Raw genomic sequence first — 23,153 nt, 5'->3', positions numbered from 1 at the left:
TAGGAATACCACAGTTGATCAAGCATAAGTATCAATTGGAACATGGGTCATATATGATAGATAGCTAAACATGAAAATGATGTCTCATGAAGTAATAAATGTAGCAAACTGAACTAATATTTGTAAAACTCTCTGAAATGTATCCTTCTGTAAATCTAATCAACATGTAAGACACTATTATGATAATTAAATTATTTGTGAAATCTTAGTTTAATAAAAAATAAAATAAAATAAATTAATTGAATTTATATGCCACCCATCCCCTGGTCATATAAAATCAAAATCAAGATCCTACTGCCATTTATACCGAGTCCTCGGAGAGGGGCGGCATATAAATCCAATTAATAAATAATAAATAAATAAACTGAAGTGAAAGTAATTTTTTCATTGCCTTGTCCCATTTGACATCCAGTTAAGGAAGATTTGAAAATATATCTCAGTGTAGATACTGTAGTTGTATTCTAGATTTATAAAAATGTTTTCTGAACTGACAGATAGTTTGGAACGTCACAGCATGAACTCTGGTGTAGTCATGTAGTGTAAACACATTGACTATGTAACAAAATAATTGCAGAAACGTTATTATTGCTTGCATAACCTTCCAACCATTTTCTAAGATATATAACATAGATAAAGAAGCTGGTGAAGATAGAATTGATTTAATTTAGAGTTCTGATGGTATTCTCCCAGTAACTGATTTGCTCTAGATAGGTTATGATTCTCTAGGATAATGTAGTATGCAATTCAAATATCTTGGCAAATATATTCCAAATTTTTAGACCCTCCTAAAGTCATATAACCCAGTTATATCAATTGGCATAGGAAAACCAATTATATGTAGAATAACATAAAATAATTATTTATTTATTCATTCATTCATTCATTCATTCATTTATTTATTGGATTTGTATGCTGCCCCTCTCCGTAGACTCGGGGCAGCTAACAACAATAGTAGAAAACATGTAAATCCAAAACTAAAAACTAATACTAAAACAATTAAAAAACCCTTATTTGTAAAAACAAACATACATACAAACAAACATACCATGCATAAATTGTAAAGGCCTAGGGGGAAAGAATATCCCTTACAATGGCAATTAATCAAGGTAGCATTTTTATATAAGTAACTGATTCATTCAAGACATGGGCCAGCTGATAGACATGATGTCACCAGCACTGCAAAAAGAAATCTATAAAATTTATTTGGGTTGGGAGCACTTACTGTATGTTGATCAAAGCAAGAATAGGAAAACTATATTGGAGATTTGCTGTGTTGAATAATTTACAAGACTTGGAATGGGGTCACCATTAAGGGATCATCTCTCCCTTGTCACATCTATCTATATCCCATCAGATCTGGCAGGAGAGTATTCTGCGAGTCCCATTTAATAAGGAATTCTTAGTAGGACTAGGAGGAGAGCCTTTTTGGCTATAGTACCTGGACTTTGAAATATCATTCCCCTGTAGATTCCCTTTGTAGTTGCCAAATGTAGATTGGCATCTACATTTCTTCCATTTAGGAAGGTCTTGAAGACATAGTTGTGTTTCGAGTTTCAGTAGTAATTATACTACTGAATAGTAGTTATACTTCTATATACTTAATTTGTATGCATTGACTGTATTTGCCTGATGTTTGTAATTATTTTAATATACATGTTCTTCATTCACTCAATTTAATTAATTAATAAAAATTCAATAAATATAGTCATACAGTATATTCTTTGTGAAAATGTGCATTACAGAGTCTAGCAAGTAGTAGTCTGAATGATATTTGGCTTTATATAAGGTTTCTCACATTATTTCCCAGAACATTTTAAAATATTCAGTATCTGTGATATTTCATAAGTTAGATATCAATGTCTCTGGTTCCCAGACTTCATCCTGTTGAAAGTGGTAACCAAATCTGTTTGTAGCTAGAATCACTTGCTCTCTTATTGATCTTTCTTGCTCGCTCTCCTTCTTATCCCTTCCCTTCCCCTTATTAGTTACTTATAAATATGTGGTGGTAATAGCAAAGTTTATTTTTAATTAGTTTGTGATTATGGTATCTAAAATTTATATCAGTTACATTGCTGAATTCAGCAGATCAGCATATTATTATTATTATTATTATTATTATTATTATTTAGATTTATATGCTGCTCCTCTGAAAACTCGGGGTGGCTCGCAGAGTAGATACAGACATAAACATATAGCACAAATCTAATAATTTAAAAAAACTAAAAATCCTATTGTAATACACAATCATACAGTACAATCACACCATACATTACATTTATTGACCAGGGGGGTAAGGTCCAATTTCCCCAGGCCTGGCGACATAGATGGGTCGTGAGGCTCTTGCGGAAGGCAAGGAGGGTGGGAGCAGTACAAATCTCTGGGGGGAGCTGATGCCAGAGGGTCAGCGCCTCCACAGAGAAGGTTCTTCCCTTAGGCCCCGCCAAATGACATTGGTTGATGGGACCTGGAGAAGACCAACTCTGTGGGACCTAACCGGCCGCAGGGATTTATGTGGCAAAAGGCGGTCCCGTAAGTAATCTGGTCCGATGCCATGTAGGGCTTTATAGGTCATTACCAACACTTTGAATTGTGTTCGGAAACCAATCGGCAACCAGTGCAGTCCGCAGAGTGATGGAGAGACATGAGAATATCTGGGTAGACCCATGACCACTCGCACAGCTGCATTCTGCATGATTTGAAGTTTCCGAACACTCTTCAAAGGTAGCCCCATGTAGAGAGCATTGCAATAGTCGAACTTCGAGGTGATAAGTCTGCGGAGAGGGGCGGCATACAAATCTGATTAATAAATAATAATAAATAAGTGCATAAGTGACTGTGAGCAAGGACTCCCTGTCCAAATAGGCCGCAACTGGTGCACCAGGCGGACCTGGGCAAATGCCCCCATCGTCACAGCTGTGGATCGAGGAGGACACCCAAGTTGTGGACCCTCTCTGAGGGGGTCAGTGATTCCCCACCCCAGGGTAATGGACGGACAGATGGGATTGTCCTCGGGAGGCAAAAAAACAGCCACTCCATCTTGTCAGGGTTCGGTTTGAGCCCGTTGGCACCCATCCAGACCCTAGCACTGGCACTTCACATTATACTGTACTTTACAAAAGAAGCAAGTTTGTAAATCAAGGTCAACAGAAGACCAGCCTTTTGTCTTGAATTATTGGATGGGTTAATATGTATAATAACAGGAATTAATCCCTGTGATAGTCTTTGCTCCAATTTGATTTGATATATCAAAATTCTTTAATATAAATAATTATAGATATTGATAAAAATGTTGATACTATAAAACATGCAAAGCAATTTTCATTTTAAAAAGCGGGCTTCAGTAGCTTCTTATTAACAAGATTTTGAGCAAAAGTCATTCAAGAAGGGATGTCCATTGTACCATGTACTGCACTGAATGTTTCATCACTCAGCTTACAATGTTTCTGGTTCCCAGGCTTAAATCTGCCATTTTAGAAGTGTTGAACTCCTAAATAGGGAAGTTGATTTTGCACGTGGAATTGTGATTAAGACGTTTTTTCACCAACAAAGTTGAACATCTTTTTAATTTTTTCATAAAGTTCTTAAAACCCACCTCTGTCGTCAGGCATGGGGGAACTGAAACATCTCCCCCGGGCATGTACAATTTATGTATGGTATGTTTGTGTGTGTGCTTGTTAGTATATTGGGGTTCTTTTTAAACTTTTTTAAATATTTAAATTTATTTGGATTTGTTACGATTTGTTTATGCCTTGTTGTGAGCCGCCCCGAGTCCGCGGAGAGGGGCGGCATACAAATCTAAATAATAAATAAATAAATAAATAAATAAATAAATATTTTCTCATAGTAAAACATTTGGGTATAAAAATGTGATTAGGGACCTTGATAGGAAGGAATAAATTCAAAACATTTTCATTCTCGATTTTTTTTTCTAAAAAAGTTTGTTCAAAGGCATGAATGAAATCTCTTGCAAGTAAAACTAAAAATTTGAGTAGATCCAACAATTTTTAAAAATTAAATTTGATGAACTACAGTAAGTCACTGAACTCTGCACCTAGAGTAAAGACTGCCGGCTAAAGTTGTCACTTCTTATATACAGCAAAGTAGATAGACATTTGCTCAAGACAAAGGAACTGTTTTACCCCACTGATAAAGAATAGAATAGAAAAGAATTCTTTATTGGCCAAATGTGATTGGACACACAAGCAATTTGTCATTGGTGCATATGCTCTCAGTGTACATAAAAAAAAGATACTGTTGTCAAGAATCATGAGGTACAATACTTAATGATTGTCATAGGATACAAATAAGAAGTCAGTAAGCAATGTATTAATATAAATCCTAAGAATACAAGCAACAAATTACAATTATACAGTCATAAATTTGAGGAGATGGGTGATAGGAACGATGAGTACATAATAGTAATAGTATTGCAGTTTTGGGGAATATTTGATGGTGTTCAGTCCTCAGTCGAAGGCATGTTGGCAGTAATTGTTTTTTCTGCAATTCTGATTATCCTCTGAAAACAGATAATATAATTTCAGAGTTTCACCACATCCTGGGGAAATATCTAGCTATTTGCTTTGAAATGCAAGTATGTGCTTGTTTATGAATGTGCTTTAACAGTTTGACCCACTGCCTTACTTGTAGGGAGGAGGTAATAAACATAGTGATTATAAACATCCTTGAGAAAGATACAGTTTTCAAAGAATGACTTACAGCAAACAGTAAAAGTTACATTGGAAGGTTGCAATGCATTGAGATTTATGCAAGAAAGGATCAGCGTTACATTCACTTTCAGTGTGCCCTTAGCATACAGTAATCTGCTATAATCAAAGAAAATCTACACAAAAAGGAGATAAAGACATTTTAGGCTCTAAACCATGTGAGCCATTTGGATGCATGAATAAAATGCCACACAAGCTTGCAAGAATTCTTGTAAATATTTTAAGGGTAGGTATTTACATTTCTAATAAGCATTTCCTTTCATTCTTGGAAAAAGGTATGCGTCTTAAATTAAAATTAGATATATTCTGGAGATTATTTCTTTTGCTTGCTGGGTTTCAGATCTGGGTATGCTATTATTGAATCTGTTTTATGAAGGTAAAATCATGCTGTGATATTTTTTTCTTTCATACCTGGCATCTGTTTGCTTAAAAATGGTGTTCAACAAGAAGAAAAAGTAATAGATTACCGTTGTTATTTTAGTGTCTTTTACAAAAACTTGGGAAAGTTACTGCCATTAGAAAATATAAGTCTGTACCTTGGAAGACTTGGTTAGAAAGTAATATTGGTTAATAGAATGAATCCCTTGAATTGTTGCTTTGTATAAGTGACTACGTGACATTAGTTTAAATTGATGAAGCATATCTTAGAATAAACAAGAGGCATGTTGAACATATGATATCAGCACCCCCAAGTGGACAAGCAGGAAAACTTTTAAATGAATCCCAATTAATATATAAGCTGATATTAATATAAGATTTACTTTGTTAATTTTCCAGTGTTTCAGCTGTGCTCTAAAAGATTTTGTAATTATTGTCCTAAGGATAATGTACATTAGTTTAATTTATAATTTATGTACTATATTGTTTAATTATCTATAAACAGTTCTAATGTGTGTATACTTATTTCAAATGTAGCAAGGTATTTGCATTTACTTTGTTTCAGAGTTAAAGTAATATATTTCATAGCAAGACCTAATATTGTATATGACATTTTTAAAGAATACATAATTTCTTCTAGAATATTATATACTATTTTTATGCCATTTGTATAATTCTGTGCATGATTGCTGTAAAAAATCAGATTAAGAAAGGAAATCTTAATCAGGAACATAGATAGCAATATCTCAAGGTTGAGATAGCATCCAGGAATGGGTTGACCTCGTTTGTTCAGTTTACGAACAACACATCTTTCTTAATGACCATTAGGAATTGGCGCCTAAGGAGTCTAGCACTCTACATTGCTGCCGCCAAGTGCCCCTCATTATTTTGATAGTGGATTGAGAGATTTGGCACCTTTTAACAGCTGCCATTGCCATCACTCCTTGAAGAGGTACGCGTTCTACTGATTGATGGATTTGGCAATTATGGCTTAAGAAGCTTCTTCAGCTCTGACTGGATGGTAGGGAATGGAAGGATTTATATTCCTGGCAGACAGCTGGTCATTTGCATTCTTTTGGAGAATCATTGAGACCACTTAGAGGTTTATCTGTGTCCTTGGTGTCACCTGGGTAGTGCAAATGGGTGTGAAGCCTTGTTGGAAGTGCTGAAAGGACTGTATTGTAGACTGGATATAGATGATGTCACATCCCACCCTTTCTGTTTAGGGGGGGCTGTTCAATTTTGACATGGATGGCCTCTTTGACTTCTCTTTCAAACCAGTGGTCCTCTCTGTCAAAAATGTGGACATTGCTGTCTTCAAAAGAGTGGCCTTTGTTTTTTAAATGCAGATGGATTGCTGAATCCTGATGGGTTGTTCTTCTATGTTGTGCCATGGGTTTATGAAGTGGTTGTTTTGTTTCTCCAATGTGCAGATTTGCATATGGCTCATTGCATTGTACTGCATATACCGTGCAATAATGGTTATGAAGTTTTCTCACATTTCCTTTATGACTTCTCTGGTTCATTGAGCAGTGTTCATTTTGTTTCTGCCAATAACCTTGTGAGAAAGAGCTGGACTAGGGAAATGAAGGGAAATGAAGGCTGGCCTGAAGTTTCTGTACAAGTCTTATATGGTCAAATAGGGACTTGAACCTGGATCTCCCAACTATCAGACTATCTCCTTAATCATTCTACACTGAGATTATCCTCAATAGGTTAATGACATTGTTGTCAATGTAAGTTTCCAGATGTATCCTAACCTGCTTTCAGCAGTATTTTAGATAGGTTAAATCGGTATAATGCTTATTATATTCTGTAACTATTTCTTACTTATAATGATTTAATAAGCACAGTTTTAATAACTTAATACATGTTTTTGCATTTGCTGGAATATTAATGTCTCAAAATTAATGTTTTCTATTCTCCCAGACTTTGCTATGAAGATAATTGCTGAATTAGGCACGTTACAACTAAATCTATTTATATTTATTGAGACTTTCAACAGAATTCCCATATTTATGATGAAGTGTAAGATCTCTTTCATCATATATTACAGCATAGTGATAGGCAAAGGAGTCTTTTTGAATACCTTTCTGTTTGTAGTGTTAGGGCAGTAGATTTGATTTGATAACATTTTCTTCTAGTATTTTTCTACCATGCCTCGTAAGAACTGCTTGTCTTTGTTCAAGAGAGTTTCTTTATATCTAGCTCTGTGAAAACTAGTAATTATGATTATTGTTTTTATTTGTTTCCTAGTATGATTTGATAGCTTATTAGTAATCTTGACTATCACAAAGTGTTGTATCTTTTTATTCTTGATGAATATATTTTATTCTCCTTATGTATACTGAAACAAATTCCTTGTGTGTCCTATCACACTTGGTCAATAAAGAATTCTAGTGTTCTCTGAACTTGGTTGTTTTCTTGCAGACATTTCATTACCCAACCTAGCTAATATTATCAATCCTGCCCAAAAAATCCAAAAACTACCAACAACAACCAAGCCCACAGAACACCAAGGACCCCTCATTTCAATCCTGAGCTACAAATATTCTACTGGCTCCAAGCCTGGCAGCGTAGATGAGTCTTGAGACTCTTGCAGAACGCGAGGAAGGTGGGGGCAGTGCAAATCTCTGATTCCAGAAGGCCAGATCCTCCACAGAAGGCTCTTTTCCTAGGCCCCGTCCAAGCAACATTGTCTAGTTGAAAGGACTTGGAGAAGGCTTGGAGAAGGCTGACTCTGTGGGACCTAACTCATGCGGCAAGAAGCGGTCCCTCAAGCAATCTGGTCCGATGCCATGTAGGGCTTTATAGGTCATAACCAACACTGTACATTTGTACAGTGTACAATATTGTTGTACAAATGAAGGATGAATTTTCTTTTTTAGTTGTGTTATTACCACAGTATACTTCATTGACATGCTGAACTGGTATAAAGCCAATAACTGATTTGCAATTCCATATCTAGTAATTTGTTATCTATCTAAATATATAATTGTCATTAAAATAACATTCACATTTTGTTTCTTTTTTGCAGGCATAAAGCCAAAACATTTGTGACCTTAGTACTTGGAATATTCATCATCCTGGATAATTATTCTGAAATTCTGCTATAGGATAAATGCCTTGAGAAGCACAAGATGATGATGAACAGCACTGAAGCCTTGGAATCTTTGTATTGACTAAGGAATTACAATGTTTACTTTGTGAACAAAAACTATTTTGTAGTGGACAAAACATTTGAAAATGCGGCCATGGACTGGCTCCTGGCGATGGATTATGCTCATCCTTTTTGCTTGGGGAACATTGCTCTTTTACATAGGTGGACACTTAGTACGAGATAGTGAGCATCCTGACCACTCTAGCCGTGAACTGTCAAAAATACTAGCAAAACTTGAACGATTGAAACAACAAAATGAAGATTTAAGACGAATGGCAGAGTCTCTCAGGTAGGCTTTTAAAATCTTCCTTATTCATTATTAAATACTTTTCTGACAGATTCTGCAATTATGTATTTAGAACTATGTACATATGATGTAATATTTTTTTCCTGATATAAATCCTGAGATTGGATGGCGGTCTCCATTTGGGTAGGCAAACACTGGGGTAGTTCAGCAGGGAGACCTGTTCGGAGGAACCAGGATAGGGTGAAGTGCTGCCTAATTCGGCTGTTAATTTTCCATTCCTGACCAGCTTCAAACGAGCTGTGCACAAATGTCAGCAGCTCTTGTGCTGCTGCCTGCGCCACTTGCTGAGAGCTGGTCTGGGGAGGAAAAAAACCCAGCCAAATTAGACAGGACTTCCCCCCGGTCCCTCCAAACAGGGCAGGATTGGTGATGATCAGACTGCAGGACAGCAGATCTGACGTCAGCACTCGCAAGCCTAGCTCTGAACCATTGGCTGACTCAGGGCTCAGTAACAACAGGCCCTTTTCGCTCTGATTGCATCGGAGCTGTCGGCTGGCAGCAGAGATGAGGCAGCATGCACAAGCATAGCTCCACAGTGCTATCCCAGGGGCAAGATAAAGAACAGCTGACAGCGCCATTTTCAATCTGCAGGAGCATCTTTCAGTGAGTGAGTCACATAGAGCCCCGCTCGTAGCTGAGTCCCCCAATCAGTGCCACAGCCTCCGCCGACATCCAGGGGCATTCTAGCCCCTGCCTGCACTCCGGGCACGCTATATAGTGCCAGAAATATTGAAACCCCAGTCGGGCGACACTGCTCACCTAAGACATTTAAAATGGCAGCTGCCTCTGCCGATGGCTCCATCCTCAAGGCAGGAAACCCAGTGCCATCCGCCACAGATGAAAACAACGATGCAGGGCTCTTGAGATCGAGGGCTGCAAAGAAGAGGGCAGCAACTGAGCCTTGCTCAAGTAAAACTCAGAAGGCTTCTAAAACCGCTTAGAGAGAGGCCAGAGATATAAAGCCATTGAGAGAGTGATAGCTAAAGGATAGAAGGTGACTGCTAAGAAGGCAAGTGGTCTTCAGGGTGTAGATCTGGCCTCCATCTTATGTACCTCATAGCAATTGGACCTGCCTGACGTTCAAGACGAATTACAAGCAGCAGCATGGTCCCCAGATGACGCTATGGAGCAACCTTTAGATCTGCTAGGCAACAGTGCGTTGTTCTTCAGCTCACTATCAGACCCTAGGCTACCAGTCCCTTAATGGGGGCAGCCTGCACATCAGAGTTTTCCCCTGCTGAGGCAACATCCATGCCCACCACTGCAGGCGAAGGAGTGGTTAGAGCCTCAAATCCCAACCAATATGGGAGATTTGATCTCTGAAACCATCAGACAAGGGATTGCAGCAGGATTACAACAGAGGGCGGTATTGGTGGTTTCTCAAGGTCGCTATCAGGCACCACCTTTCTGGGGAAATCTTACCCTCTATGGACCAGGAATACTCCCCAGCCTCCTTCAGCCAGGCATCGTTGTCAGGAGAGAGGCACAATAGGACTTAGACCTATTGGACGATGAAGGCTTAATACCTGACCAGCCTGCATTTGTAAATCTTTTTCTGTCTCCACTGCTTAGATCTTTGCTTTTCAAAGAGAAGAATACTGCTTGTCTGGGTACCAATCCGACAATTCAAGAGGCTGCATTAGGGTCAGCAGATCCCGCACACCCGTTCTTTACTGAACCTATTATAGAAGAAGAGCTAGTCCCCACCCCCAGGGTTTTCCTGGACATCGTGCAGTGGGCCTAATCATATGAGTTTGGACAGACACTTTTATAATATGGGTCCAGACCATGCCAATGCCCTTCAGGTTCCAGTGGTTGTCACTACAATTTACCCAGGCTGATGGCCTTTCAGAACATTTTCAGGAGTAGACTTGAGGAATGTTTGTGATTCGTGCTACTTGGATGTATTATATAGCCGCTGCTCCCCGCCCTATGGAACATCAGTGAGGGTGGCCCCTACTCTGCTGATTTGAGGCTTGGTTCTTTCAATTAGCATGGGAACCCAAGAATGCGATGCAACCCTGGGGTGGCTGGTGGCTTGTGGATGGTCTCCCCATTTTTAAAACTTTATTTATTTTAATTTTTTATTCAGGTTTTTATTGTAAAGTACTCAGTTATTTAGATAAAGAGATGGGAAATACATAAATTTGATTAATAAAATAAATGCATTAATAAATAAACATGTATGGTATTCCTGCCTGCATTTTAAATTCTGCCACTGTGTATTGGGTGTCTCTGAGGCGCATTGGTACCTTGTGTCAACCCTGAAGCTGGCCTACCTGCCTCAGAGTTCTGTTTGCTATGGGTGTATTACTTGGAATGCTGACACCTTGGGTTATACGTGGTATACCTAGACCACTGCTTCTATGGATTTGGTGCTCAGTGCCTGTTCTTGTGCTGCTATAATCAATGTCTCAGTACAGTCTTTTTGTTCAGCCCTTTCCAGCCACTAGTAAGATCATCAGCCACTTCAGTTATCTGTTAGTGCAGTGTTTTTCAACCAGTGTGCCGTGGCACACTAGTGTGCCGCGAGACATGGTCAGGTGTGCCGCGAAGCTCAGAGAGAAAGAAAGAAAGAGAGAGAGAAAGAAAGAAAGAGAGAGAGAAAGAGAGAGAGAGAGAGAAAGAACGAGAGAAAGAGAGAGAAAGAGAACAAGAGAGAGAAAAAGAAAGAAAGAGAGAGAAAACAAGAGAAAGCAAGAGAGAGAGAGAAAGAGAGAGAAAGAAAGCAAGAGAGAGATAGAAAGAGGGAGGGAAGGAGAGAGAGAGAAAGACATAGAGGGAGGTAGGTAGGGAGGGAGAGAGAAAAAGAGTAAAAAAGAGAGGAAGGAAGGAAGAGAAAGAGGGAGGGAGAAAGAAATAGAGTGAAGGGGAGGAAGAGAGAGAGAGATAATTTTTTTTGTCCAAACTTTTTTTAGCCCCCCCCCCCCCGCTCGATGTGCCCCAGGGTTTCGTAAATGTAAAAAATGTGCCGCGGCTCAAAAAAGGTTGAAAATCACTGTGTTAGTGGTACATCCGATGCATGGATTGGTCTTGCCATGACATTTTCCCTTCTCCTTTCTCTATATATATGAGCACCAGTTTGGTGAAGTGGTTAAGGCATTAGGCTAGAAGCTGGAAGATTGTGAATTTCATACCTTGGGTATGAAGCAGGGTGGATAAAAATTGATGCTACTATATATGTATTTTCATAGTTTTTCACGGGTATAGGTATGTAGGTCTTGGTGTATTCGGATTTTTTCCTGTGTAAGATTAATAGAGTCTTAACCTCATCAAAATGTCACCATAATTTTTAAATTTTAAAAGGGATTTTTTTATTTTTATCAAATTTATTTTAATAAAATGCTTTTGGAGTAAAAATCTATCTCAATATAGTTTTCTATTTAAAATACATTAATAATTTAGTTTATTCAGCATGAAATGGAGCTTTGCTATGTAGCATGAGGCTGTATATTCTGCAATGTTTACATTTTGGGTCAATGAATCCAAGCTCTGTAAGCTGAGATAACATGCACTGCATTGATGCATTCACACAATTTCACAGTAACCATGAGATAAATCAAAAAACAAAGTTCAGGAATATTCCTTTATCCCATTGGTTGTTTTTTTTTTCTTTTTATTGTTTTCATAAGTACATATATCACATTTTGTTTGTTCAGTTTACAGATCTTGTCCAACTTTTTTACCTGTTATAATCGTTCTTAATTATGTTAGGTCTTATGAGTAATAGTATGCAATAAAGTACAGAATAAAACCATACAAAAGGCATTTGTTATTTACTATTTGTACTGCAATTTTGTATCATATTATACAAGAAATTTCTTCTGAATCCATTCGTGCCAATTACACCACATACTTTTAAATTCATTAATTCTATTTCCCTTAAGTAAGTTTGTCATCTCGTCCATTTCTGCACATGAGTATATCTTGTCTATTATTAAGTTTGTATTAGGAGTCTGTTCATTTCTCCATGTTTGCGCTATCGCAATTCTAGTAGCTGTGTTTATATGTGTCAATAAGAAAAGTGTTTGCTTAGAGTATGATCTTTTCCAAATTCCAAGAAGCATGCCCTCGGGTGAATATTCTATTTCTTCCTTTGTAATTTCCTTGAGCCAATTGTGAATGGTTTCCCAGATTTTTTGAATTTTAGAACAGGACCACCACATATGGAAAAAAGTGCCTTTTTCTTTTTTACATTTCCAGCATATGTTTTGTAATGCTGGGTAAATCTTGGCTAATTTTGCCGGCGGTAAATACCATCTGTATAGGAGCTTATAATAATTTTCTTTATATGCTGAGGATAAAGTAATTTTAGTTATTACATTCCATGTTTTTTCCCATTCTGCTATATGAATTTCTCTTCGTATATTTTTCTCCCAGGCTACCATACCTCTTTTTCTTTGTCTTGTTCTAATAGAATCTGATATATTTTGGTTATCTGTTTATCCTCACATCCTATTAAAATCTTGTCCAGGGTTTGAGTAGAAATTGCTATGCCTGGTGTTTGTTTGTCCTTATTGTATCTAGATTTTATTTGTGTATATGTCCACCAGTCAATTTTATAGTTTTGTGACTCCAATTCTTGTTTAGTTTTTAAGTCTCCGTTTGGGTGTAAGATATCTTTGTAACTAATAGTTTTAGTTGGATCTATCAGATTTGGATAGGCTATAGCTTCCATAGTGGATAGCCATCTGGGAATTTTATTGTAAATTTTTTAAAAATCTCGTACCATGTTTTTATGAGCGATTTTCTTATTGGGTGTTTATTGAATGTAGTCTGTTTTTGTTTTTCATCCTTCCATAAGTAAGCATGCCAGCCCATCTGTAAATCGTGGCCTTCAAGTACCAGTATTCTTTTATTTTTCAGGTTAATCCATTCTTTTATCCATGTTAAGCACGCTGCGCTATGGTATTGTTTTAGGTCGGGAAGTCCTAATCCTCCTCTACTTTTGGTGTCTTGGAGGTATCTAAATTTGATTCTCGGTTTTTTATTTTGCCATATGAATTTTGAGAAAATTTTATTAATCTCTTTAAAAAAAAATTGTTCAATATTGATTGGAGCAATTTGAAAAAGGTAGAGGAATTTTGGCAAAATATCCATTTTTATCACGGCAATTCTGCCTAACGTAGATAATTGCAAATCTTTCCATTTTTCTAGGTTTTTGTTTATTTCTTGTAAAAGTTTATTATAATTATCTTTTTTGAGAGATATAATTTTATTTGATATTGTTAATCCTAAATATTTAATTCTTTTTGCGGTTTGTAGTTTTGTGGTTTCTTCCAGTTTCTTGATTTGTTTGATGGTCATATTTTTTGTCTCCTTTATCCCATTGTTTTGCGAGTCTATGTACGCTACAAACTGTATAATTGTTTGAACAGAAACCCATCTGTACCACTAGGCTCTAAGTGTGAGGAGCAAGCACAAGCAGTAAAAATGAAAGGGAAACCTTCTAAGCAGCTTATAAATATAATATTAAAGAGCACCTATCATTTCGGATCCATCGTTGCAGCACCTGTTAGCGGGGATCCACTCACCTGCTGCATCACCAGCTGTCCCATTAAAGTGAATGGGACTGTCAGTGAGTCAGCAGTGGGTCACAGGAGGAGCTTCTGGGAGACAGAGATGACAGTTCTTTAAAAATTATGATTTAAATTGAATTGATTTAAATCAAGCCTTTTTACTAGTAATTTAAATCATGATATTGGTATGAAGTCAATTGTTTGACCTTCAGTGACCTTGACCTAGTTACATTCATTGAGTACTAGGAAGAAGGCAATGGTGAATTACTTATGAAATCTTGCCAAGAAAACCATGCCATCTTTGAGAATTGGACCATAATTAAATGGAAGAAAATATGTATAATTTACCATTATTATGTTATTATTCTGTTTTAAGCTCTTTGGAGAGAGGCAGCATACATGTCTAATAAATTATTATTATTAATTATTATTATTATTATTCGTTTGCTTTTATTGTAATTTTAGTGTCAGTTTCCAGAAGAGCATTCGGAGAATAAAAGCTTTGTACACTTTAGTTTGTACATGAAATCTTTATTTTAGTGTCTTCTGGCATGAACTAACAATTTTCAAAAGAACTATTGTCTGCAGCATTTCCCCAGTGTTCACTCCACCCTTTAAAATATTTGCCTCACCCCACCCTGCACTGCTGGCTGCCTCTGACATCATCCAGCCAGCATAGTCTGTCAGAATAACATGGTAGTCTGTCTGGCATGCCTGATAAGTTGGAGTTGACATTTAGTATATTGTAATCTGCCATTATATGTGTCATGAAGGTTTAGTTGCATAAATTGTTTGGTAGTTGATTAAAATATATGGGCACAGTCATATGTAATTCTTTTAGAATGCAAGTATTTGTGTGCATGCTTACCTAAAGTAAGGATCCCTAACCTCTGCTCTGTGACAAGTGGACCGTACAAATCTGCAAAGAATCTACACCCTTTCTGGTCTATAGAATAACTTATCTCCACTGAAATTGGTTCATGGTACCCAAAAGATTGGGGGCCCTTGACCTAATAGATATACTTTTAAATAGTTTTCTATTGAATATTGTTTTGTGCAAATTTTCCAGTTATAAAAATAATAATGCACATATTTTTGTTGAGAAAGTTGCATCAAGATTGCAGAAAATGTATATCTATTTATTTATTATATTTGCCACCTATCTTGCTGTGGGGCTACTCTAGTTGGCTTCCAATAATAAAAACAAAAAAATGAAAAGAAATACAACAATAGCAAAGTCATGGAAGAAAGATAACAATGAGAATACAATGATAAGAGAATAAAGATGGATGGGTAGAGAAGCAGTTAGCAAAGGGAGGAGTGTTTTTTTTAAAATCAGTATTGTAGCCACCTCCATTGGGTCTCCAGGTTGACAGATTTTCAAGCTCTTACAAAAGAATAAGAGTCAGATCTCAACTTGTAGCATAGGCTAATTTAACATTAACTGCAAATTCCTTCCTGAACTTGTTATTAAATTGGGCGGGAGGAGGGGGGAGATTGAGATAACTGGTAAAATTTTTCCTATAGGTTCTGTGGGTGTGGCTTGATGGTCATGTGACCGGGTGGGCATAGCATCAAAAACCAGCTATCACACTTTACACAAAAATAACACTTTACACACAATGCAGGAGCAGCTGGAAATCCCACAAAATGGCCCCTGCAACAAGAAGGAACCTAACAGGATCACAGAGCTCAGAAAACAACTATCACACTTTACACAAAAATAACACAAAAGCTACACAACTGACTCTTACACAACTGAATGCAGAAGCAGCTGGACTTTCCACAAAATGGCTCCTGGAACAAGCAGGAACCTCACAGAGTCACATTCTGGTTGACTAGGTGGTAAAAAATGCAAAAAAGTAAAAAAAGGTTCATTAGCTGTGACAATTAGCTGTGCCATCCTTAGAACTTAAAAAAAAAAAGATTTTAAAAACATTTTTACTACTACTGGTAATTCTCCAAACTGGAAACATTTGTTACTACCAATTCCAGTGAACTGCCCTGAACCATAGCATTTCACCCCCGGTTGACACCTAGACCTGCTTGTTTTTATGTTGGGCTGTACTAAATCTCAAAAAAAGTTTATCATGGTATTTTTGAACAACCAGTAGCTATACTTGCCCTATTCTGCCAGCTTGCCTCAGCTGAATATGAAAGTATTGCTAACCTTGTTACACCAGATTAAATATGCTTTGAATAAACTAAAAGAATATATCATAGATCTCACCTGTTTGCATTCCATTATGGTTGTTTTCATAGCCTTTTCATTTGATAAAATGGACCTCTTCATTCCAATCTGGCTGATCCAAATATGCAAGGGATTGGACGTTATTAAATTTGATTCCTTCATTTTAAATGAATGAGAAGGATCATGACCATTAAAATAGATGAGATGCCATCCTGTTGTTTTCCTTATCTGCTCAATCCTATTATGACTTCCTTTTCAACTGTCAATCACCAAGAGAATGATCATCTCCAACTCATTGCGAAATTAGTTGTAAAAGCCTGTATTCTTTTGGAAGGAAAACATCTGAAAATTACATCATTTAAGGATCTGAAGAGATCAATGTTTTTCTTAATCCAGATGAAGTTTTATTACTTTGGGATTCTATTTGTACTTGGCTGAGTGTTTGAGCTACTGAACATAGTTTCTAACTCTTAATTCATAGTATCTGGGAGGTTTTCCTTACTAAATTCAAAATAAGAATAATATCTGGATAGTGTAAATTTGGAAAGTTATATCAAAATGTGGAGGCTTTTGTATTGGATTAAATTGTTCAGTATGTGATATTCATCCTGCATACAATTATAAACAGAAGTGGCAGTTGTATGCTTCCCTCATATTTTATTGTACTTAAAACAACATGAATAATTCTCTTTTCTTGTCCATTTATAGTGAGATCAAAGTCCCTAGATGTGGTGTTGGACAAAATACCCCAAACCTTTATTTAGGCTGCGATATAATATTTACAAATTGCTCACTCCTATGACAATGTGATTACCATATTGTAATTTGATATAGGGCTACACATTTTAAAAATTGATTGGGTAATTTCCTAATTGCAGTACTAATTCTTGCAGCTTTTAACATACAGAACTATCAATAATGTAGACACATGTGGCCATTTAATTATTTCACATACTTTTACTTTTACTATAGGATACCAGATGGTTCTATTGATCAGGGCCCTGCTGCAGGAAGAGTACATGCTTTAGAAGAACAGCTAATAAAAGCCAAAGAACAGATGGAAAATTACAAACAACAAACAGGAGATGGTTTGTATAGGATTTTTTAAAATATTTAGATGAGTACTCAATTTCACAAAGTGTGTCCTGTTTAGAGAATTAATAATGTTAATTACTGTTCACTTTTCTTTATTTTATTAGTGGGCTTTGGAAAAGACCATGAAATACTAAGAAGAAGGATTGAAAATGGAGTCAAGGAGTTTTGGTTTTTTCTCCAGAGTGAACTGAAGAAATTAAAAAACTTGGAAAGAAATGAATTGCATAAACATATTGATGAACTTCTATCTGACTTGGGTGATCAGGAAAGGTATTCATTGCTATTATTAACTGTTAGTTGCAATAACAGTTTCAAACTTGCTTAAATAGAGTAACATTATAAACCAGTGTTTCTTAAAGTCCTATCACCCTATGAATCATCTACAAAATTATTTGCCAGTCTCTGTTGAAAAGTAATGCAATATTAAAATCCCATAAACAAATTGTGAGAAGTCATATAGAAGTAAATGCATTAATTTTAATTTTTAATATGGTAAACATCAATTTATTTATTTATTTATTTGATTTATTTATTTATTTGATTTATATGCTGCCCCTCTCCGCAGACTCGGGGCAGCTAACAACTGTAATAAAACAGCATATAATAATAATCCAATACTAAAAACAGTTAAAAACCCATTACAGTGATCTCTCGATTAGCGCGGGGGTTACGTTCCAAGACCTCCCGCGCTAACCGATTTCCGCGTTATACTGGATGCGGAAGTAAAACCACCATCTGCGCATGTGCGCCATTTTTTTTCATGGCCGCACATGCGCAGATGGTGGAGTTTGCGTGTGGGCGGCGGGGAAGACCAAGGGAAGATTCCTTCAGCCGCCCAACAGCTGATCTGCTCCGCAGCGCGGAAGCAGCGAGGAGCCGAAGATGGGGTAAAGGCAAAGGGGAAACCCCATCTTCGGCTCCTCGCTGCTGCCGCGCTGCGGAGCGGATCAGGTGTTGGGCGGCTGAAGGAACCTTCCCTTGGTCTTCCCGCCAGATCACTTGCCGCTTGCCGCTTGCCAGTCCACGCCCCCCTGGATGAGCGGCCCCGCATGGCCCCAGCGCCGGACTCCGTTGCCGAATGCCGAAACCGGAAGGGGCGAGGTGGGGGAGAACGGGAGGCTCAGCATTCCGTCAGTCGCAGCGCTGGCTGTCAACTTTTCTTTTTAGCACTGGGGAGGCAAGTCAGCTCCTGCCCAGTTTTAAAAAGAAAAGTTGACAGCCAGCGCTGCGGCTGACGGAATGCTGAGCCTCCCGTTCTCCCCCACCTCGCCCCTTCCGGTTTCGGCGGTTTCGCAGCGCTGGCTGTCAACTTTTCTTTTTAGCACTGGGGAGGCAAGTCAGCTCCTGCCCAGTTTTAAAAAGAAAAGTTGACAGCCAGCGATTGTTCCGCTGCCGCCAGCATGGCCTGGCTGGCAGCGGAAGATGTAACCTTCGCAACCTCGGAGAGCTTCCTGGGCATGAAAGCTCACGAAAACCAGGAAGCTCTCTGAGGTTGCGAAGGAGCCCACGATCACTCGGCTGCAAGCGGGAGGAAGGCGAATCCCACGGGGCTGGGCTCGGTTATCCCCTCGGCTCCCCTCCTACCAGCCCCGCCGCGGAAGGCTCCATTCTGTTCCCTGAATGGAGACCGCCGGCCGCTCAATCGGGTGGCAGGAAAGCGAATGTCACGGGGCTGGGCTCGGCTCCCCCAGCCCCGCCGCGGAACGCTCCATTCTGTTCCCTGCCGGCCCGATTGAGCGGCCCGCGGTCTCCATTCAGGGAACAGAATGGAGCCTTCCGCGGCGGGGCTGGTAGGAGGGGAGCCGGGGGGATAACCGAGCCCAGCCCCGTGGGATTCGCCTTCCTCCCGCTTGCAGCCGAGTGATCGTGGGCTCCTTCGCAACCTCAGAGAGCTTCCTGGTTTTCGTGAGCTTTCATGCCCAGGAAGCTCTCCGAGGTTGCGAAGGAGCCCAGGATCACTCGGCTGCCGGCGGCAGGAAAACGAATGTCACGGGGCTGGGCTCGTCTCCCCCCCCATAGCAGCCCCGCCGCGGAACGCTCCATTCTGTTCCCTGCCGGCCCGATTGAGCGGCCGGCGGTCTCCATTCAGGGAACAGAATGGAGCCTTCCGCGGCGGGGCTGGGGGAGCCGAGCCCAGCCCCGTGACATTCGCTTTCCTGCAGCCGAGTGATCCTGGGCTCCTTCGCAACCTCGGAGAGCTTCCTGGGCATGAAAGCTCACGAAAACCAGGAAGCTCTCTGAGGTTGCGAAGGAGCCCACGATCATTCGGCTGCGGGTGGCAGGAAAGCGAATGTCACGGGGCTGGGCTCGGCTCCCCCAGCCCTGCCGCGGAAGGCTCCATTCTGTTCCCTGCCGGCCCGATTGAGCGGCCGGCGGTCTCCATTCAGGGAACAGAATAAAAAAAAAATTATTTTTTAATATTTTATTTTTTTAAATAATATTTTTTGAAAAACCGCGTTGCAGCGTTTCGCGCTAATCGAGAACGCGCAAGTCGAGGGACCACTGTATTGTAAAAAACAAACATACATACAGATATACCATGCATAAAATTGTAGAGGCCTAGGGGAAAGAGTATCTCAATTCCCCCATGCCTGGCGGCAGAGGTGGGTTTTAAGCAGCTTACGAAAGGCAAGGAGGGTGGGGGCAATTCTAATCTCTGGGAGGAGTTGGTTCCAGAGGGCCGGGGCCGCCACAGAGAAGGCTCTTCCCCTGGGTCCCGCCAAGCGACATTGTTAGTAGACGGGACCCAGAGAAGACCCACTCTGTGGGACCTAACTGGTCACTGGGATTCGTGCAGCAGAAGGCGGTCCTGGAGATAATCTGGTCCGGTGCCATGAAGGGCTTTATAGGTCATAACCAACACTTTGAATTGTGACCGGAAACTGATCGGCAACCAATGCAGACTGCGGAGTGTTGGTGTAACGTGGGCATTTTTGGGAAAGCCCATGATTGCTCTCGCAGCTGCATTCTGCACGATCTGAAGTTTCCGAACACTTTTCAAAGGTAGCCCCGTGTAGAGAGCGTTACATTAGTCGAGCCTCAAGGTGATGAGGGCATGAGTGACTGTGAGCAGTGACTCCCGGTCCAAATAGGGCCGCAACTGGTGCACCAGGCGAACCTGGGCAAATGCCTCCCTCGCCACAGCTGAAAGATGTTTCTCTAATGAGAGCTGTGGGTCGAGGAGGATGCCCAAGTTGCGGATCCTCTCTAAGGGGGTCAATGATTCTTCCCCCAGGGTAATGGACGGACAGATGGGATTGTCCTTGGGAGGCAAGACCCACAGCCACTCCGTCTTATCTGGGTTGAGTTTGAGTTTGTTGACACCCATCCAGGCCCCAACAGCCTCCAGGCACCGGCACATCACTTCCACTGCTTCATTGACTGGACATGGGGTGGAGATGTGTAACTGGGTATCATCGGCATATTGATGATACCTCACCCCATGCCCTTGGATGATCTCACCCAGCGGTTTCATGTAGATATTAAATAGCAGGGGGGAGAGGACTGACCCCTGAGGCACCCCACAAGGGAGAAACCTAGAGGTCGACCTCTGACCCCCCACTAACACCGACTGCGACCGACCAGAGAGATAGGAGAAGAACCACTGAAGAACAGTGCCTCCCACTCCCAACCCCTCCAGCCAGCGCAGAAGGATACCATGGTCGATAAGTAGTGCCCATACAAACAAACATTCTTTTTAGAGTTACCACCTGTCCATCTATATGCTACTAAAATTTTCATGTCTGTAATCTTTAAATGGGTAAAATACTATAGTGTTCCATAAGGCAATTTTTTTAAACCAAGGTATCTCCAATTATCTAATTTACAGAATCTCTCCAAAATACTAGACTCCTGACTTCCATGGAATTGAAATTATGACATAAATTTCTTGTATCAATTAATTAGAAAATATAAAATGGACTGGGAAACTATTATAGCTACTATATGAAAAATACTTGTATTTTAACAGAACAGAATGTAATATATAGAATGCAGTGGTTTTGAAAACAAATTTTATACATTAGCTACTCAGCAGGGGGTTTGAGAAAATAATACCATAGTAGTTATGGCCATAGAATATTGATATCCTAGAAGAGCGGTATCCAGATACCAGTTTCAGAAGGAAAAACGTCTCCCATGGACCAGGGAGGGATAGTTTCATGTGGATTCTAGATCCCATGCATGCACAAATTAAGCTTCGCTCGCTTGTCCACTGCTTTTGCGGCCTAGTTTCTAGCAGGTCAGGGATCAGTACCAGGCTGCAGCCCGGGAGTTGGGGAGTCCTGTCTAGAACATGAATAAATTAAAACTAAAGGTAACCTTATGTAAGAACATATACATATACGATATAGATATTATTTGACCATCTTTCTATTATTTTGCTTACTTTACATGTTTCTGATTACTTTGAGATGTGCATATTTTACATTGTTGCTAGTGACTCATTTCACCAGTTTGCCCATCAAGAATTCCATTCATTAGAAATATCCTTTGGAATGGTTAGGAAGAAAATTAAATGTGGGAATGTGATTATATAATAGAAAAAGGAATTCCCATCCATTGTAATATTGCCTCTTAAATGTAACTGTGACATTATAGCAATACAATGGTAAATATTTTATTCTTATGTTAAGATACAGCTTTTGGATAGTTTGGCAAGAAATACTTCTTTTGTTACCATTTTTTTTTTATGATTTCAAAGGTTGATATTGAGTCTCTTTTTTTAACAGGTCAATAATGACAGATCTGTTTTACCTCAGTCAAACTGATGGAGCAGGTGCTTGGCGAGAAAAAGAAGCCAAAGATTTGACAGAGCTAGTGCAGAGGAGAATAACTTATCTGCAGGTAACAATTCTGGAGAAAGACTATACAGGTAGTCCTCGACTAATGACCACAATTGAGCCCAAAATTTATCTTGCTAAGTGATAAATTGTTAAGTGAGTTTTACAACATTTTACAACTGTTCTTATCACAATTGCAGTTTACTAATTTAATCACTGCAGTTTTAAATTAGTAACATGGTTGTTAAGTGAATCTGGCTTCCCCATTGAGATGTGATCACATGATCCTCAGACATTGCAGTGGTCATACTGTAAGTATGAAACAGTTGCCAAGCATCTGAATTTTGATCACATGATCATGGGAATGCTACAAATGTTATAACTGAAAAACAGTCATAAGTCACTTTTTTCAGCGCCATTGCAGCTTCAAATGGTCACTAAATGAACTGTTACAAGTTAAGGACTATCTGTATAGGATAATATAATAATATACTGCAAACAGTATTCAAAACTTAAGTATTTAGAAAGAAGAAACCCATTCAGTAAGTAAAATAATATACTTTGTTAGTGGAATGTATGTTCCTGTTCCTACCTCTTCCTGCATCCAATCCACTCAAAGGTTTCAGGGACTCTTCAGAGAGGTGTTGGTATAAATGGAACTAGGGAAGAGAAAAGAGATAGCCCATTGTGTGACCAGAAGCCCAATTCCGTATTGGATAGAATCTGATATTTGGTTAAAGGATATTCATTTTTTTGGATTTCCATTCCTTTAAGTACTGTATTTTTCAGAGTATAAGACCCACATTTTACACACACATCCCAAAAAAGAGGATGTGTCTTATACAGCCCAGCCACCCCCACTCTTTGGCCTCTGCATCTCAGCAATTTGCCTCCTTGCAGCAAACAGCACAGAGCCTGATTAGCACAAGCAACTGATTATCAGCCTTCGGACCAGCAGCTGATTGAGGCTGCAGGCAGGTCCACATGCTAAAATCAAA

The 23,153-nt window shown here is 39.3% G+C and overlaps 1 protein-coding gene across 10 annotated transcripts in view; it reads left to right on the top strand.

Moving 5' to 3' along the window:
• FUT8 (fucosyltransferase 8) overlaps window positions 1-23,153 on the top strand; it is a 74,703-nt gene that overhangs the window by 20,966 nt on the left and 30,584 nt on the right. For all 10 annotated transcript variants that reach the window (XM_070759358.1, XM_070759286.1, XM_070759331.1 and 7 more), the window contains 4 exons: window positions 8,140-8,551; window positions 17,252-17,367; window positions 17,479-17,644; window positions 22,105-22,219. In XM_070759358.1, coding sequence (XP_070615459.1) covers window positions 8,349-8,551; window positions 17,252-17,367; window positions 17,479-17,644; window positions 22,105-22,219 — 600 coding nt within the window. In that variant the 5' untranslated portion in view covers window positions 8,140-8,348. The remainder of the gene's footprint in view (window positions 1-8,139; window positions 8,552-17,251; window positions 17,368-17,478; window positions 17,645-22,104; window positions 22,220-23,153) is intronic.

The sequence above is a fragment of the Erythrolamprus reginae genome, chromosome 1, assembly GCF_031021105.1.
Source record: "Erythrolamprus reginae isolate rEryReg1 chromosome 1, rEryReg1.hap1, whole genome shotgun sequence".
NCBI classification, from domain to species: domain Eukaryota; kingdom Metazoa; phylum Chordata; class Lepidosauria; order Squamata; family Dipsadidae; genus Erythrolamprus; species Erythrolamprus reginae.
This window is presented reverse-complemented; position numbering and strand designations above follow the sequence as displayed.